The sequence below is a fragment of the Tyto alba genome, unplaced genomic scaffold (genome assembly GCF_018691265.1).
Source record: "Tyto alba isolate M040663 unplaced genomic scaffold, T.alba_DEE_v4.0 Super-Scaffold_41, whole genome shotgun sequence".
Lineage (NCBI taxonomy): Eukaryota > Metazoa > Chordata > Aves > Strigiformes > Tytonidae > Tyto > Tyto alba.
Genome location: NW_024881317.1, coordinates 13,650,020 through 13,669,650, shown reverse-complemented (window position 1 = coordinate 13,669,650; position 19,631 = coordinate 13,650,020). Strand labels below are relative to the sequence as shown.

The 19,631-nt window shown below is 41.7% G+C and overlaps 1 protein-coding gene across 2 annotated transcripts in view; it reads left to right on the top strand.

Moving 5' to 3' along the window:
• Window positions 1-10,814, top strand: part of TMOD2 (tropomodulin 2) — a 36,644-nt gene extending 25,830 nt beyond the window's left edge. For both annotated transcript variants that reach the window (XM_042803703.1, XM_032983003.2), the window contains exons 5-10: window positions 604-690; window positions 3,381-3,511; window positions 4,142-4,249; window positions 4,527-4,670; window positions 4,999-5,143; window positions 7,239-10,814. In XM_042803703.1, the coding sequence (XP_042659637.1) occupies window positions 604-690; window positions 3,381-3,511; window positions 4,142-4,249; window positions 4,527-4,670; window positions 4,999-5,143; window positions 7,239-7,273 (650 nt within the window). In that variant the 3' untranslated portion in view covers window positions 7,274-10,814. The remainder of the gene's footprint in view (window positions 1-603; window positions 691-3,380; window positions 3,512-4,141; window positions 4,250-4,526; window positions 4,671-4,998; window positions 5,144-7,238) is intronic.
• Window positions 10,815-19,631: the final 8,817 nt, after the last annotated feature.

Below are 19,631 nucleotides of genomic sequence, written 5' to 3'. Positions count from 1 at the left end.
TAAAATCCTGGAAATATTATTATTTGTTCTCCAAGCACATTAGCATCCATGTGCTTCTAAAAGAAACTCCAGTGTGAATGACAATTTATTAAGCTAACCATATGTACAGTCAAGTTCCCAGATATGCCAAACAATGCAACAAAAAGCAATAAGAGGTTCTGATTGTATATTAGGGAAAAAAAAAAAAATTAGGAATGTAGCACTGAAACAAGTTACCCAGACAGATTTGGGGATTTCCATCCTTGGATGTTTTCAGGATCCAGCTAGACAAAACCATGGCTGACCTGGTTAATGTTGGCAACGTTCCTGCTTGAGGGGGAGGCAGGACAAGATGACCTGCGGCACTTCCTTCCAGCTGGCATTTCTGTGATATGCATACTACATTGATTCAGTTGTTCAATAATCTATATTAAAAATGTCTGTATCACTATTATTTAGACCCCTAAAGACTCTCCCTACAAGCAAGCATGACTCAGAGAATTAATATTTTATAAAGGGGGTTTTGTTTGGGGAACTAAACTAGAACTTGTGGCAGATATTTTTCTGCAGTCTTTCTTCCTGCCATTAACATTATATCTTATTGCTGGTATTTACACATTTTAGCTGTTCTTGGAGTGCACAACATGGTCAACAACCCAAAATTTGACGAAGGAGGAGCCCGCAGTAAAAACGGAAAAGGAGCTGTGAGAAGTAAGCAAGCAGATTTCTCTTTTGGACTATATGTCATCTTCGTGGATTTGTACTTTTATAGGTTGGGTATATTGGTCTAATTTAGTGTAATGTAACTGGGCCTTACCTTGATTGATCTAAGTAATCATGAGAGGTAGCTCTTCAAAGTAAATACAATATTAAAATTAATTATCTATAATAATGACAACAGTACTATGCAAATAAATCATTCCGAAGGAGCTTTGTTTTCCTAGAGAGCAATATCTGGCTCTGGAGAGGTGCTTGAAAGGATGGCAGTATTTAAGAAGCCAAGACATACATATTTTCATTCCACTTCAGTTTAGGCAGCAGACAGAAAACATAGTGAGCTGTAGCTAAGAGGTGGCTAAAGCTCAGGCCAGGCCACCTCACTCTGAGTACCTACATTTACACAAGTGAAAAATGACTTGTAGCCACAGGGCTCGAACGAGGCAGAATCCCTGGCAGAATCCCATCTGTGACCAGTCACGTCAAGCTGCATTCACAGGGAAAGGCCACACAGATGTGCTCCTGCCCCGGCCACAACCTCCACCTTAGTCCTGTGGAGTGTTTAAACGTTGCCTGTTACATGGTTCCTTCAGTACACAGGAAGTGTAATTGTTCAGGAAATCCCCCAACAGAAACAGCTGTAGTTACTAAAAACAAATCCAGAACTGTTTGCACTAAATAAACAGACCTTTGGCGAATCAAATCTTAGCTCAGCAACCAACAGGAGGCTGAATGGGGGGAGAAGTGGGTATGTCTGAATTCCAAGTTTTTCTTGAGAGCTGCCAAGCCTTGATCCAGAGCTTGTCGCCTCTAAGCTCTGGGATATCAAGTGGGCTAAACTTTGCTTTTTAGGACAAAATTGTGGAATGTCCTTTTCTAGGGAAACAGTACTCAAGAAATGTTTTCTTCCTGTAAGGCCATGAGAACAGCAGCTATCTTTATCAAGGACTTTCATTTCCATTCTTCATTTTAAGGGGAGGTGGGAAAGTAGACAGGACACTGTGTCACTTCATTTTTCTCAGGATTAAGTCTGCTCTACAAGCCTCCCCAGTGGGGCCCCGTGTGAGCTGCCATCTATCTCATAACAGGCAACTGCATGCATTACTAATCCACATAGATTTCACAATATTTTTGTTGTACTGAGTCAAAATGTCAGCTATGTGAGTCAGCTAAACTATCTTCCAATCACAGACTTCAGAACCAGAAAAATCACTGTCACATCACTGTATTCTTTGGTCCAAAAGCAATCTCTTTCCTTAGCCAAGGGAAATGCTTCAGTAAAAGAGGGAGACATCTCAAAAGTTGCCCGTCACTGTAGCAAAACAGCATCATGATTAAACAAACAAGATAAAACTCATGGGAAGCAACAAGAAATAGAAAATGAAAAATACTGCTAACTCTAGACTGAGTATACTCTCATGTCTAACCTGAGGACAGCGTGCAAGTCTGTCCCCAGCCCCAGCTTGGCAGGGTGTTGCCACACTGCAAAAAATGCTTTGTTGTTTTTTGTTTACTTCTTATCCTTGCATCCAAGGTGAATTCTCTATATGCATTTTACCAGTAGTTTTCAGTTCCCTACTCCCTAGGAAGGCTGGAGTGTTATTCAGGGATATGTGAGGTCTCTTGGGTAAATAGTGTTTTTAAAAAAAAAGTTTGGGGTGAAAGTCAGCAGAGTGAAAACCAGCTCAAGATTTGTGTATGACTTCAGCTCTTCTAAGAGTATGAGGTCTATAAAAATATTTGGTTTTCTTTTGGCCCATGATATGACATGAACTTTACCCATTGCACTGAACAGCAGTGTGTAGTACACTGAGACTTGAGCACAAATTTTCAAAATCACTCATTGTCCACAAATTAAAATAAAAGGGTTTAAGCATACTTGTGGTCAGTAACATATTCCTTTCTTGCCTCTAGTGGCTTGGGTGGTCAGGGCTTATAAATTAATCTCTACAACGACATGTGTGGGAATTAGAAGTACTAATTGTGTTCTAAGCTATAATTTTTATGCATCTCAGTATTTATAGCTCATAGCTTCCAGAATTAAAAACTATCTCTTTGGAGCATGAATAGTCAAAGACTTCATTAATCTTGGTGCTGGCAGATGGGCTTGCTTTTCATGCTTTGATAGTTTTATTATTTAGAAAGTGCAGATGCTGCAATTTTACAAGAGCTAATTGAATTTATAGTAAGGCTGACAGCATCAGCCAAGAGAATGAAACTGAGGGGCCTCCTGATCATGTTCCTTTAGCACAGTCTATTCATAGGTGCATGGACATTTTCTCGGTTATATAATGGGCAAGTTCTGAGCACACCTTCCTTTACAGATATTAGACAAAGAACAAAGTAGTCATTGCAGTATATTACATCTTATACAATCATCTTTAAAGTTGCTTTTGCTCAAACTAATTGTACCGGGATTTTTGTACATAAAGGAGGAATTTGCCTGTGACGATACTGCCCAGCCTCTGTGACTGCAGCCTCCAGTGACACAATTCTGGATGCACAGAAAGTGCAAAAGGCATGGCAGGGATAATGGGCCTAATACTCCTGTTTCCAAGTTTTGTGGTTCTTATAAACCCCTTCTTGAATGTTACAGTACAAACCTAACTGGGAATTATAAAAACAGACTGTTACTGATGATGCCTGTTCCTCATGTCAGCATTTCATGAGATCCTGTGTTGCAGATGTGGTGAAAGGTGAAAAGGTCAAGCCCATTTTTGAGGAGCCACCTAATCCGACCAATGTGGAAGCAAGTTTACAAAGGACAAAAGCAAATGATCCTAGTCTCATAGAAATTAATCTCAACAACATAAAGGTAGATTCTGTGGTTTCATTTATGTCATCATAAGAGGGTTTACTCAAATATTTTCAAAGCCCTTGCCTTTTGTCTTCAAATTTTGTCTCTCTTTACTGTTCAGAAAAAGAAGGACACACAGGAAGGGGATGTGGAGGGAACTGTTGTAGAGGCTCCAAGGTTGTCAATGCCTGATATTGAATTAATGGCAATTAAAAGCCCAAGGGGTGACTCCCTCTGGCTGCCTTTCTTTAGCAGATTGTAAAGCAAGATATCTCATGGGCACTATATAATCATCACTGGCCAAATTCAATTAACCCACACATGCAAATGGAGGAGGAGCTGGCACACGGAGACTGAACAACCAGCAGTAAAATAGGAAAGTAGCTCAGAGATTGGTCATGTGCTTGCGTTGGCCTGACCCAATTAAAGGCAATGCTGACACTGCATCCTAGTGCAGGACTTCATGGGTCTCGGAGGGCCACTATAAGCAGAGGACACTTTGTCCATTCTGAGATACTCTTAAAAGCATCAGGGGTATTTAAATTACATAGACTGTGGCTATTAATCAATCAGTTTGATAATAATTAAAATCAGTGTCTAGCAGTGTGACTAACTTTCCTAATTACTGGATTTATCTTCTTAATGCAGAATATTCCTATTCCAACACTGAAAGAATTTGCAAAAGCTCTGGAAAGCAACACGCACGTGAAGACATTCAGCCTTGCAGCTACTCGAAGCAATGACCCTGTAGCTATTGTAAGTTTAAACTCTGCTTGGGAAAAAAAACCCCAAACCACAACAACTTTTAAGTAGGTCTATGTCTTCTTTAGGATGCATTCTTCATTTTCCATCTCAAAATTTCCCTGTGACTATGCAAAGTAGAAGTGTAATCTCTTCTGATCTACCTCTATGTTATTCTAAGCCTATGTATGTTTTCTTTCTTTGTAGGTACTAAGCAATGTTTTGCAAATTCCCTGTTATTCCCTGAAACTCTCAAGATGTTATCTCATATTCCCTCTTTTTGACTCCTCAGGCATTTGCAGATATGTTGAAAGTCAACAAAACACTGAAGAGTCTGAATGTAGAATCCAACTTCATCACTGGGACGGGTATTTTGGCACTGATTGATGCACTGAAAGAGAATGAATCCCTGACAGAGATTAAAATTGACAACCAGGTAAAGAGAGAGCACTGAGTGAGTCCACTTTTGTTTCCTTTCCATATGGATTCCCTGAGGGTTCTCCTAGAGGGCTCTGGCAAAGTCAAGGCAGCCTCTGTGGCAAAATCATTCTGCAGCTCATGTCCCATGCCCGTACAACCAAACAGTGGAAAACTTCTAAGTAAAACTGGTCAAAGACAAATATAAAACCCAGAGAAAAATCTCCAAGGACAGGATTCTCTTTGTAGTTTGCAGCACAGTACAGAAATATAACCACTTATTTCTCTCTCATATGAAAACAAGTATTTTCTTTTCTTTCGGGGACATTTCACCCCATCACCAACAGAGGCAGCAGCTGGGGACAGCAGTAGAGATGGAGATTGCCAAGATGCTGGAGGAAAACTCCAAGATTCTCAAGTTTGGATACCAGTTCACAAAGCAAGGTCCAAGAACCAGGGTAGCAGCAGCTATCACTAAAAACAACGATCTGGGTAAGATGCTACTACATCTACTCATCATTTGTTTATGTGAGCCAAGCCCTGACCATCCTAGACACAACTCTTTCTGTCTATACATAAGATTGAATTTTAAGTCTACAACATTCAATGTGCTATATGTGAGGGGTGATGCATAGCTCCACAGAATCTAGAGTAGACAACAGCCAAGATCTTCCTGTGATTAGGAGCCACTATTTTTCTTCTCCTTCTCCCACTCCTGGGACGGGGAGTTACTTTAGCCTTTTCCAGCCTTTCCTGGATTTCCAGCTACCCCGTCAGCTATTCTGGCCAGTAAGTAGAGAGCCAAACGCATCCTTTTTGTTCAGTGAACACAGAAGTCCTCACTTCTCTGCCCTGCCCGTGACAGACCAAGCCTGCCCAACCTAGGGAACAAAAACCTTTCCTGCCTGCATGACCAAGTACAAGTGAAGAGAATAAAGCTTTGCAAGTCTTACCTGAGTGTGACATGCTCTGCCCTGTGTGCTCAAATACACAGGAATGTGAGAAGGAGATGACTAGGCAGGAGTTGTTTACAGAAAGAAGGGAAAGAAAAAGTAAAAAATATTAACTATGTGTTTTTAATCAATTCTACTTCAAAGTAGGGTGCCAAACCACGATGCCTTTGCTGGCTTCAGCTTGGGTTTCTTTCTGTGAGAACCAAGATAAAAATTGAGCTAGAACCTATTTTCAGTTTTAATTTTTAGCAGTACCTAGGCATTCCAATGGTATACTGTTGGTCCTGAAACTATTAGAGTCCTGGAATGGTATCTGAAACATCCCACCAACAAAGAGAGAAACATTTTTTTCCTACTATTTAACCAGTTGCTATTAGATATGCATTCTGTACCTCCCAATCTTCATTTTAGGCTTTTATATTGTATAGTTTTGTTCAAGATTTAGTAGGACAGAATACCTAAAAGAATTTAATGAAACAAAATAAATGAAGCAACAAAACACTGAAAGCAGACACAAATGACTGATGTTACACTGTAGGCTTTGGAATAATGCAGTCTGTTTGCCAGGAAAGCACTATGAAATAAACGTCCTGAGAGTAACGTAATGGGATGTTTGTAGTGATATATTGTTGTTATTGACTTTCTGTAGTGAAAAACACTCATTCATCCAATTTTACTGCTTTTGTTCTGTACTTCAGCAGGACATGACAGTTTGATCTAACACCAAATTTTGTATCACATGAACAGAACAACCTCACTAATCTTATGTGGCCAAGTCAGAGAAGACTCAATACATTTTTATGAGAGTATGGATGCCCAACTAGACCTGCTCTATACCAGCTGTAATGTATCCTAAGTGCTATAAAAATTCACATGGAGCTGCTTGCCAAAATAATCCTGCCCGTAACACAAAGCTCATCACTCTCTGCTTTGCTAAATGGTAACTTCAACCTACTTGGTTTCTAGTGAGAATCCAGAGTTAATTAACTTACTATCAGATGGTTGATGCAATCAGAGCATGTGAAGTTTAAACAGATAATTTAAGGTCCAATATGATGTTTCCCATGTTGCCAATACTCACTGATATCAGTACTTAAGTGTACTTCAAATTATTTTCTAAAAGGGTATGATTATTGCTTACCTATAGTATACACTTGTGCAATTACAAAAGTTATTAATTTTTGATTCCTAAGGCTTAAATAATCCAGAGCACTGCCATGCAGACTAGAGCAGACCAGTATCAATTTAGCTGGAACACAGTGGCTTTTAAAATAACAATAAAACTGTAACAAAAATCTAAATGGAACCATTGGGAGGAAGTACTGGAAATGGCAATTTCTTCATCATCTAAAACCTTTAACTCAGAATCTGATTTTTATAGAAAATGTATTGCTATGAACACTTGGTGAAATTCTACAATCTGTGATATAGAAAAGTACTGTTTAGATACAACTGTTTTGTTTAGCATTAAGATCTGTTAATCATGGTATTTATGGACATATCTCTGCTGAGTATTTCTTAGAAGCTCCTTCCTTCCAATTTATGTTACTGAGAAGGGAGTATGCCAGTGAGAAAAGTCCTTAGGCTCTCAGGAAAGCAATAGTGACTGTTCTTTTCTTGTTTTATTGGTCTAGTTCGTAAAAAGCGGGTGGAAGGAGAGCGGCAGTAGCCATGCCATAGAGGACGCAAGGCAAGATTGGAAGCCACCAACTGCAATCTCAGAGTGCCCACTGGTCAGAAGGGAAGCACTGGAAAACCGTTACAATGGGAGTTGCTCATTTCTGTTAATGTCTCCTTTTAACCTTGAAAACACAGCCTGTTTATTTTTAACTTTCACAGTTAATTTAATTTTTATGAGAAAGATTCATAGTTGGTTTGATTTTAATGAAAAATATGTTTTGCAATATCTGAAGCCAATATGCAGAATCCTAACTGTGTTACTTAGCATAACATATAGTGACTGACCCTTATTTTAGACATTTTTTGATATGTTAAAATATGATCTTGTGTGTGGATAAGGGATTCTCTGCTGAAAATAGAAATTTTAGAGCCAAGTTCTGCAATGCCTTATGTTTGTGAATAATCCTTACTTGTATGTGTATAGTCCTGCCGAATTGATTCCTGCAATGGGATGCTCCCACGAGTAGAACTAGTAATGCCAGTACAGGTTTGCAGGATCACACCCTTGAGCCTCTCTCTCCTGCAGCAGGATCTGGGCAGCTGGAACCGCACTGGAACAGCACCCTTCTACCTTCTTGGGTCTCCACCCATCCAGGTCCAAGTGCAGGATCACACTTAGACGTATAAACACTGTCAAAGCCTACTTGTTTACATAATCTTAGGTTAGGTGGATCATTTTGCAATGTTACACTGCTATTTGTTATCCTTACTCCACACTGTAAAGTACTATTAGTGCTGCCAATCCTACAGACTTTGAATGTTTTGGGTTTTTTCCTAGGCCAACAGATTTTTATTTGCTACTAGAATGCACAGTTTACAGCTATTAATTTTAATCTAAACAAGTATTCTGAGCAATATTTGTTTTGCTTTGAGCCATACATTTGACTTTTTTTAGTTCTGGTACTTATGTACATTTGTTAGTATTATAGAACTGTTCTCAGGACCTTTAATATGAAGATTAATTAAATAGTTTACCCAGGAGAGCAGCTGTGCTACCAAGAAAAAACATTAAAAGAGTAGTCGTGACAGATACATAACTTAATTTATAGGCTCCAGTTCGGGTTTGTCCCTGCATCACAAGGCACTTCGGTATTTGCATCAGTGTTCAGCTGAATAAGGGCAGATTTAAGCATATGCACAAATGCTTTGCTAAATCAGAGCCTTAACTCAGATGCTGGACGTAATCTTAACCCAGTGGAAAACACTCATGAAGCAGCAGCTAACCCCAATGCTCAACAGCATCAAAATGTTATTAAGAATTGTCTGATGTTTCATTTTGTGTATTTTACAGTCTAAAACTATTCTCTACCGCTGTTTTATCACTGCCAACAGTTGTCTGGGACTAACAGCCAGAGGATCATTGTGGTTACATGTATGCATGCTGTAAGAGCTAAGGGAGGCACAGATTAGGTGTGTAACACATACAACTGCTTTCAGAAAGCTCCAGAAAAGCACCTGGGGCTAGCGCTGCTACCCGGGAAACACTTGCCTCTCCTCCGAGAGCTCCTTTGGGACAACAGGGATGAAGCACTGCTTCCTTCACCCCGGCGATGGGACAGTGCTGGAGGTCATGGTCACTGCAGCATGCTCCCGACCCAGCGGAGAGAGCTGTGAGCCACTGTGCAGCTGGGCATCTAGGGATTAGAAACTGGGGGAGGCCCAAGAGCAGTTGGTACACATTTGACATACCTGAAGTGATGTTTTTGTGACCAGTGCTGGGGTGCCCGCAAACAGGATGAACCCTCCCTCCGTGCCTTTTATAATGGAAATGAGTAGGTCCAAGGCAACATTTGTCCCGTAGGATACTGGTCTTCATCCTGGGGTCCAAACTGAATAACATACATTTAAATCCCACTTAAACTAGTTTGCAAAAGTGGTCTGCTGAGCTGGGATATAAAGCGCAGTATCCACAGTTTACTTCCCTGGGGAGAGCCCCCCTTCTTTATAATTTCCCTTCCTCAGAACAAGCCTGAAACCTTTGCTTTGCAAATAAAAAACGTAACACACAGGGGAGTCTTGCTGAGATTTTCCCTGGATCCATGCAGGATTTGCTGTGAAAAAACTTTGATATTTCATTAAAAAAAAAAAAACAAACAAGTTCTGTAACACAGTCATAACTCTGCATGGGCTTAAATAGAGAGTCCTTAAAAAACATGTGGATTACCAGGGGAATACTGGGCTTTGCAGCATCAAATTTCATGGGTAGGAAGAATCCTCATTACCAAAACCAAAATACCATGATTACTGACAAACTTCAGTGATTAGAACTGCCCCTATTTTCTTCTTTTCCTTTGACCCAAACAAGGGAATCCCGACTATCAATTTTTTTTTTAATGTATTTTGAAGATTTTTTTTTTTTTAAACAGTTGCTTTTCTTTTTTTAAAGGGAGGTACATATATGTGTTTAAGGGAAACAAGTGCAATCCATTTCTAGTCTTAATTGCCATTTAAAGTGTTGGTATTTGCATGCAGCAGCTTTACAAGGATGGATTGGTCTGACTGCTTCATGATGTCTGCAGCATGTCATCCTGTATAGCTTTGCTCAGAGCCACACAAGTGGCTTACACAGCCAGGTGGCTCCATCCGTGTCAGCTACAGTTTGCATCATGGACCAAGGTACCTGGCTGGGGAAGGCCCTGTGGGCTCTCCGTCCCTTTCACTTGCCGTGTTCTTTGCACAGGCATGTTTCCTCTGAGGGGAGGATTCCTCAGGCACTCGAGAGTATCATCTCAAACACCAGCCCCACCATGCAGTAGCAGACAGTGCCTGGAGCTGCACACCTCATGGCAGGGGACCTGGGGCGTCTGGCTCCTTCCAGCACGTGTGAGAACTCCTAATCCCTGGCCACCTTCTCCAGGCAGCTGCTGCCAGCCCCTGCCAGGGGGCTCGGTGACCAGGGACATCTCTGTCCTGCCTCTTCTGTGTGCTCCACCAAAGGGCTGGGTTGTCACCTGGCCTTGAGCTTTACAAGTCAAACACTGCAACAATATAAAGATCTGTTCAATATAACAACAGCATGTGGTGGTGATGGTCGAAGGCAGATTTTCATATTAATACAGGATTATTTAGCTGGTTAAAAATCTCCACAACTAACATGAAGGGGGTCAGGATGTGAGTAGTTATTTTAAATTCTTCTTTCAAGCAACATCTGGCATACTCTATGCTGAATAGGGAACAGGGACAGAAGAGCCCTTTTATCTTGAGCAAACATTCAGGAGTAACTATTTTTGCACATTGCTTCCTGTGTTGACAGCTTCAGTTTGGTTTGTATTTTTTATACAGTTTTTTCATGGAAAAGCTCAACTCTGTGCGTGTTTTAACATAAATGTGAACTGTAGCGTGCACTAAGGACCATATGTGTACATGTATAACTCTAGATGAAGATGTTATCTCTGGAAAAAAAGTAATTGCATGCGCACAGTGTGGTGCATATTACTCAAGAAGAAGAGAATTACCATGCTATGTAACAGTGACTCCCCAGCATTGTGCTTTTTCTAAATAAATCTTCATAAAGGATTCATCTGTTGCAATTTCTCATGGTTTTGTGTCTTGAATCAAGCCTCCCTTGACCCTCTGACATCAGTTTAAGCAGCTTTTCCCACTGTGGCTCTTGCAGCTTTCATTAGCCTGGATTATCTGCTAGGCTTCACTTTCTCTTCCCCCCACATTACATGCACTGGACTGGAGCTTTGTGAATGGTGGTTGAATATTCAGAACCAGGACTGGGAGCAGAGAAACCCGGATTCTCCTCCCAGGTTTAACAGACCTCCCAGATTTATGTACATAGATCTATGGGGCCTGACAAGATGCATTCCAGAGTCCTGAGGGAATTGGCTGATGTAGTTGCCAAGCCACCCCTCATGATATTTGAAGAGCCATGGCAGTCAGGTGAAGTCCCTGGTGTCTGGAAAAAGGGAAACATTGCACCCATTTTTATAAATGGTAGAAAGGAGGACCCTGGGAACTATTGACCTGTCAGTCTCACCTCTGTGTCTGGGAAAATCATGGAAGAGATCCTCCTGAAAGCTATGCTAAGGCACATGGAGGACTAGGAGGTGATTCGAGACAGCCAGCGAGGCATCACCAAGGGCAACTCCTGGTGGCAAGTCCCACAACATCCTTCTCTCTCAATTGGAGAGATACAGATTTGATGGCTAGACTGTTTAGTGGATGAGGAATTGGTTGGATGGTCACCTCCAGAGGGTAGTGGTCAGTGGCTCAATGTCCAGATGGAGATCAATGACAAGTGGTGTCCCCTCAGGGGTCTGTACAGGGACCAGTGCTGTTTAATACCTTCATCAATGACATAGACAGTGGGATTGAGTGCACCCCCAGCAAGTTGGCAGATGACACCAAGCCAAATGGTGAGGTTGACACGGGATGGGATGCCATCCAGAGGGACCTGGACAAGCTGAAGGAGTAGGCCCATGTGAACATCATGAGGTTCAACAAGGCCAAGTGCAAGGTACTGAACATGGGTTGGGGCAACCCCCTGGTATCAGTACAGTCTGGGAGATGAAGGGAATGAGAGCAGCCCTGCCAAGAAGGACTTGGGAGTACTGGTGCATGGAAAGCTGAACATGGGCCAGTAATGTATTCTGAAATTATGTGACAAAACAGTAATAGATCTCTGCAGGCTACTGTTCTTTTCCGAAGTAAAAAATGAGTGCAATTTATAAAAGGCTGCTGCCATTGGATCTCCAAAGACTAGATTTCATGTTCATCACTAACTCAGGGAAGATAGAGATTTCACAGTTTTACAAAACTTAGAATCCAATTCAGCTGTGTGCAGTTGTATGCATAACATCACTATTGTCTTATCAGAATCTTGCACCTAAAACATAGCAGAAGAACTATATCAAATTATCCCTCCACAGCTAGCTTCTACTCAGAAAGCCAGCAAAATGGGCTTTCTGTGAGCTTCAGGTAGACACACAGGTATTTCTTCCCCTCTCTTCACACAGTGTCTCAGCAATTTTTCATATGGCACCGAGGACATACACTGATTTCTTCCAGGGCATACAGATCTTTAAGTTTCAAGGGAATCAAGCACATTATAGAGTGCCTAGAAGCTTAGACTGAGTTAATGAAATGGTTAAGCTGACCGTTAGCTCCTGCGCTGCACGTTAATAGACACTGCAAAATACACATTACTATACATGCATAAGGACCATAAAAAAAGAAACCTCAGAACGTTTCTGCACAACGTGCTCTCCACAAGCCTAGAAAAGTCCACGGTTTACCCACAGAGAAACAAAATATCTTCCCTACCGGTTTAAAGACCTCCTTTACTTATGTCAGTACTTTAGTTCCAAAATCTTGCAGTATCTTTCTTCTTTTCCTCTCTTGCATGCCAAAAAAATGAATGAGACTTCAAGAAAATGAGGAAATTTCATAGTGAAAGAAGAGGAGGTATCTGTCCCAGTATGTGGTTCTGCTAGGATTTGCACAGACTAACATCAGAGGGAGTGCTCATAAGAGCTATGCAGCACAATTCCCAGATCCTCAGTTGTAAAGGAATCTGAGAATACTCAGCTGCAGAGAAGCTCACGAGGTCACACACTCCATTTCCTATCTGCAAGATAGGGTTTTATTTCTACATACTTTATAGCTTTTGAAAAAAGACTGGGTTTGATCCTGTACCCCTTTCATTACAGGAGTTGTGTTGAAGTCCCTTGGGATTTTGACTATAAATGCAGTATATGTCAAGGAACACAGATACTGTATCCCACCTACTGAAACCTTTATTTTAGGAATCATCTTCTTCCCTTGCACTCATTTTTCAGAATGAAAATTTTGTGTATGGACAGTTGAAAAATAACTCATTTACAAAAAGAGGATTGATACTATTCTTACAGTCTGAGCATGCATCTTCATATCTTTCCTATTCCAATCTGTTCACCCCTCTCCCAACCCTGAGCAACAGCAGTGCAGACCCCAGGTGCTTCATTTTCTACAGGGGATGCTAGGTCAGTCTCCCATGAATGTGATATGGAGCGACAGCGTGAACTGCAGCAAGCTGCATTTACTGCTGGCCATCCATGTCCTGCTGCTGCTGTGCAGAAGGTCCACTGCTTGTGTTCTTTTGATACAACTACCCAAAAGAAAAATCTTCTTAATTTTGCCTGATACAGAGACTCTGTGGATTTTTAATACAGTATCAGAGAAAGAGGTGCAAGGTGACTAAACCTCCTGCCATACTGCAGTAGCCGGGATCTGCCTGTTGGTGTGTTTCTCTAGCCCCAGCCAGGAGCTCTGCACTCTGTGCCCAATGTCAAGCTGCTGCCAAACGTGCAGAAGGCTGGCATCCAAATGCAGCTCAGGAAGAGCACTGACTGCTAGGGAGAGGAACCACAGGGCAAGTACTCTGCTGGGTGTGAGAATGTTGGACAGAAACCACTAAACCCTGCATCTCTCAATCAATATTTTAGCTATTTTAATCTAGGACAGCATTTGCACATTAAAACCAGCAACCAGCAAGGAATCTGTTATTCTAATCTGTTGCAGTGATAGCAAATATTTGTCTGTGTCTGAATGGAGCAGAATGGTCAATGGCATTTGAGGTTTCCTTTTTGAGGAAGAGGAGGAGGGGAAAAAAAAACAGCAGAACTCTGTTCAGCTGGTCCCCAGCCACAGCAAAGTGCTTTAAATATTCATGCTTTTCTTGTCCATTCCAGTAAAGCAGATGAGCACAAACAAAAGCAGAAAGAAGGGCCTCCCTTAATGAGGGTCTGTTTGTGTCTTACAGCCAGCTTCCTGACTTTATTGAGTCTGACATTAGGTAGACTCATTCAGTGAGGAAGGGAGGAGAAAACAAGGCTGTCAGATAAAGCAACTGCATGTATTGTTTCACTGTCGATCTTTTCTGATAATGACTGCATTGATAATATATCGAACAGAATCTGGAAGTAACATTTCACACCTGCAAACTGTTTATTTCCCAGCTGTCACCACAAGTGCAGGTCACCTAAAAGCTGCCTAGACTCTCAATCTATGTTGGCGAGCACTATATACAAAGAATTCCCCAAAGCTGAAAATCTTGCATTAATTCTGCCACTTGTCCATGAAAGGGCTATATACTCATCATCTGTCTAAATCAGCATTAAGAGCTTTCAAATGATGATGATGGAGAAAAAGGTCAGTGTGTACAAGTGTCTGGTGAACCAGGATGTTGGCATTCTTGGTTAGTTTGTACTCCAGCAATGCTGGCACACACTGGTGTTCGTCATCCACATTAAGTAGGTTTCTTAGAGGTTGAATGTGTTTTCTTGTCATTATAACAATTCACTTAACTCTGTGTTTAGGAACAGAAAAAAACAGAGACATGGGCAGGAGCTGCTAGCCAGGCCTCCCGTGCCGCCGGCCCCCCCAGCCGCTGCCTGGCAACACTAGGCGGCACAGTCGCTCTACTCCACTTCTGTATTTTTTCCTGCATGCTTTTAGGCTGTTTGGGGTGGGGGAAGTGTCATTAAATGTGCCAAGCTCACTAGAAAATGAGGATAGCCCCTCAAAATAATCTCCTTTAAACTTTGGTCTTCAGAACTGATTGCTGCGTGGCTGCTGATTAAAGCTCCAGTTAAGCTCTCTCTGCCTCTACACTCCAAATGTGCTGGTTGATCCAGGTTAACTACTGTGACAGCTTCTTAAATGCACCACAGGGAAGTTTATGGCATCTCTTCTGAGCCTGGAATAAGGTCAAGAGCACTTATGAAGCTGGATCTGGTTACCTCACATTTAAGTTGCTCCCCTTATCATGCTTTTTTGCAGAGTACTGATCTCATATGCATTTGTGGAAAAAAAACAGAGTGCCTATACAGAAGGGAAATGCAAGTTTGATTGTCATAAGTGGACAGAAGTGCTCAGCAGCTGTGACAAATCCCGCCAGCAGGGACACAGGCAGTTATGCCACCTGCCAAGAGCTGGAGTCCCTTTCAGTGTTAGAGATTCATAGAGTTTGAAAGATCATTTCCATGACGAGAAAGACTGAACGTTTAAACAAAGATTGTGATGACATTTAAATAAAAATGCATTTGCTTTCATTTGGTATACAATTTTCATTAAATGAGAGACTTGTACTTAGCATCTTCTAGTTATTTCCTATTCTATTTTTGTACCAATGAGAACATCCAATTAAAAATATTATTTCCCTTCACTCTCCTGAAGCTTTCAAACTGACTCCATAATTAAATGGACAAGTCAGAACAAGTCACTTTTAATATTTGTACAATGGAAAATGTACTGTTTCCAAGGAGAAGGGGCATGATCCTGCATGCCCTGGAGTCAGCCAGGGCTCAAACCTGCATGCAGCCAGTGCTGAGAAGAGCAGCAATCCCCAGAGACACTAGCTGAAGTACCTGCTGGTCCTGTGAAGATCTCCCTTGCTAGCTTGGAGTTGGAATGAATCACTGCAAGAATATCCAAGGATATTTGAGTGTTGAGGAGAACACCTGCAAAAGGTTTTTCTTACTGTTTTTCCACTGATGCATACAGTCATTGCAGTGTCCAGCTATGCCACCTCGTATCAGTGTCAGATAAGCTATCGCAAAGGCCACGTGTGTACTTCATCACCCTGGTGTACGTCACAGCTTTTCCCATTAATTATTGTCAGCTCCTGCTGCTTTGAAACTGCTTGTTGCTTTATAATAATGATACTATTGGGTCTCATTTCTTTCATAAAATGGGCTATGGGGCCACCTAGTCTGGCCTCTTGTGTATCTGATATCCTTAAATTGCATGCCAGCACCATGCCTATAATTTAATCAGGCCAAATACTTGCAACATCTAGTGTAAAATAAAAAAGTTGACATTAGAATTTTGTTCCAGAGAATAAGCGATGTAATGGCAGCAATGAATTAGGTACAACTTGTGCAGATATTTCCATGTGCTGAAAGTAAAATCTGCCTGCTACAGAGGAAGTGAAAAGCCTGAGGTCTCTGTCAGCTCAGCTGGGGTGGATGGCCATCAGCTCAGAGCTGGTGATTAAGTCTACCTCTGGACACATGAGCAGTTTGGCACACAAGATCTGCCAGAGATACTAACAAAGCATTGGCACCAACTTTCTGGATCCTTTTCCGGGTGTTCACATTGAGCCCAATCATCCGCTCTGCTTGGAACTTAACAAAGGAGACCTCAGCAGGCTAATTTACTTGAAAATGTTTAAACCAGTGCCAAGTTAATCAGCCCTCTGGACGACCCTTGGAATCTCTTCCCCTGAATAAAGCTGCTCTGAACTTAAAGAGAAATCTACTCACAAAATAATTTAGGTACCACAAAGGGTACATACAGTAAAACTCTCATCCCAGCGCTGAGGAATCTGGCTCTGCACAATCAGAGTTTAACCTCATCAGCATTTAAGTTAACAAGCATCTTTTAACTGCTTTCACTCAGACCTTGCCCAGCACCTGCAGTAATCATCAGTGTGCTGATGGTGCCTAAGCAGACTGCATCTACCTTGTAGGAGTTTAGAATAAACACTGCTGCTAGGCCGAGCTATATTTGGAAATCCTCTCTTATCTGCTGCACAGGACATGAAGAGTATTCCTACACGGTGAAGGAAAGCCCAAGCAAGCAGCAAATTACTGCTCATCCTTGCCTGCTCATTGTCAAAAAATAGGGGTTAGTTCACTGGGTTTTAACAGGGAACGCACACGTACCGTGTTGGAAACGCCACAGTCACCTACTATTAATTAACATCAACTTATTGCAAAGGCAAGTGATGACATTACCCTCAGCAAGTTTTACAAGCAGCAGGAATGAGAAAACAAGCTCTGAAACAAATGGGGGCATTCACTGGGGTGCCCTACATAGTAGAGCTCTGCACTCTCCCTCTGTGGCTTTGGGTAGGTCAGTACTGGCGGCTGCTTTGCCAGGGACACAGGGTACATCAGGTTTGCCTCCAGTAATAGGGAAGTCACAGGATGAAAAACAAGTTACTTATGGTTAATTGAAGAGGGAGCAGAGTCAGGAAGAGACTTGGGCTAAATGTGTGGGTCTCACTGTAAATGTACTGAGATTTTTGCAAAGCTGAGAAATACATAAAACACATAAAAAATAAATACTTCTGGGGTGATGCATCTTTATACATTTCTCTAAACTGGGCATTAACGGCTACCTCTTGGGTTACCGATCCTCAGAACATCCCCTCCAATGTCAACTTTACACTTAAAAACAAGCCCTTTTTAATACCTTCTTTAGAAGGGGTGACTATTAGTTGCACTCCCCCTTTGACTGGTATGGGTGACCTTTCACTTTTTGGACCATCTTCAAATCATTAATAAATCACAGTTTGTTGCATTTTGCCAAATAGTTTTGGTGCAAACATTTAAAATTGCTCAAACAGTGAGTACCATAAATATTCTTCACACACTACATAGGTGGAAACTGAGGCACGGACACATTCATTACTTTTTTTCCCATTCACCCAACAAAATGTTAAAAATAGAAGTCCTCTTGATGTTTCCTGTAGCAGCTCCTACAGAGCCTGACGCACTACCCCGTCAATGAAGATTTATCTACTAGTCACACATTTGTTTTCCAGCGGAGCTCATTGAGGCTGCAGTAATACTTCTTCCCCTCTGATCTCTGCTGTGAGTCACTGAAGCCTTTGCTCACTGTCTGGGTAGGAGTGAGAGCAGCATCACCCTCTCGGCACGCAGGCAGCCGGGCACCCCAGCGCAGCAGAGGGGAGCAGGAGGAGCGTGACTCAGGCTGGAGCATCCAGGGGCAGTGCTGCCATGGCAACTGTGCTTTAACCATTGGATTACTCAGACTAGGCAGCCTTTAATTAATGGCCTGATTCTTGCTCCTTCCTTTCTCCCACAGTCATAAAATTTACTGCACTCCCTAGGCAAGCCACCGAAAGACTTCAGACAGCAAACAGCAGAGGCTACAGCCAGTCTAAGTAGCATATGGGACAAAGCCCTGAGCTTCAAGGAGTACTGATGACGTGGGGCTGGGCACAGCAACTGGTGTGACCACTGCCTCAAGAAGCACAGTGCCAAGGTGATGGACACCAAGTAGATCTGCGTAGAGCCTGCGTGCTCATCACTGAAAGAGCTGAGATTCAGTGCCAGCACCTGTCAACCTCTAACATTCAGAAAGTCCCTTCAGCATCAGAGCAAGGAAGGAAAAGATATACTCGGATTCAGATGCTTTCAAGCACGCCCTTGGTTGTATTGTTGATCATGGGAGGAAGAGGTCAGGGTTTGTCCACTGTCCACCCGAGACCTACCACAAATAAGCTTATGTCTTCTGGTAGATGGACAGTAGGCCACTAACCTTCAGGTATCCAAAGATCATAGGCTAGAATTCACTGTAATACAGAGTTCAAAACTGAAGACAGTTGGAAATATTGTGAGTTTTTACTGTTTCAGTATTAGATGAAAGTTTATGCAATCAATCATTCAGGAAAGAGACATGCAAAATCAAAGACAAGAAAGGCTAACCCTCTACATGCTTGTAATTTTTAGCAATGACACTTTTGAAATGCCTGATAGCAAAGGAAATTTCAGTCACAGCATGCACTATGAGAACAAATGAATCCAGAGTAGATGCTAAAAGTAATTTTTTAATAAAGAAAAATCAACTTTGGACAAAATATACAACAGGTACTGTAAAGATCCACTTTTAATGATGAGGAACTGAAATTCACAGCCTGCAGTAACAGACGTGTGAGTTCTACAGACTAAATAACTAAGTGTGCAAGGAAGACAAGAAAATACTCATAAAAAAAATATTAATTCCCCGAGTACATGGCCTTTGCACAGTTACCATTACAGGTTTTTAGGACTGGATCCTCAGCGTTGACTATTTCTAACAGTTGAGAGATGAACTCACCTGTTCTTAACCAGGTCATTACGTATACCACAACTATATGCATATGGTCACTGATGCTCATCCCACCTTCAGATACATCACCAAAAGAAGTTTCTAGTCACATTACAGAGCCAAGATCTCCTAACTAACTCTTTGTACCACCTTTCCAGGTAACGTCTGCTGCTCCCAACCATTTTTATGCTGCTAGGGAAAGGGCTGCAGATCTCCTAGCAGCAGTAAATGGCACTACACTGAGAATCTCCATTTTCCCTTTAACTAAAAGCACTCAAGTTGATCTCTGCTTTACATATATAAAATAGATAAGCTATAAAGCTACACAAGGTAAGGCTAATCTATTTACAGGTATTGTTACCAGGATGAGACAGGGAAGATCAAACATTTTCAGAATGACCAGTCCAGTTCTAATAAAGAACATCAAGCTTTTGTTGTTATGATCCCATCCTGTTTACATATGCAAACTGGGAGACGAATCATGATTTTAATTTGAACCCAGTTCAGACTGACTTGAAAGA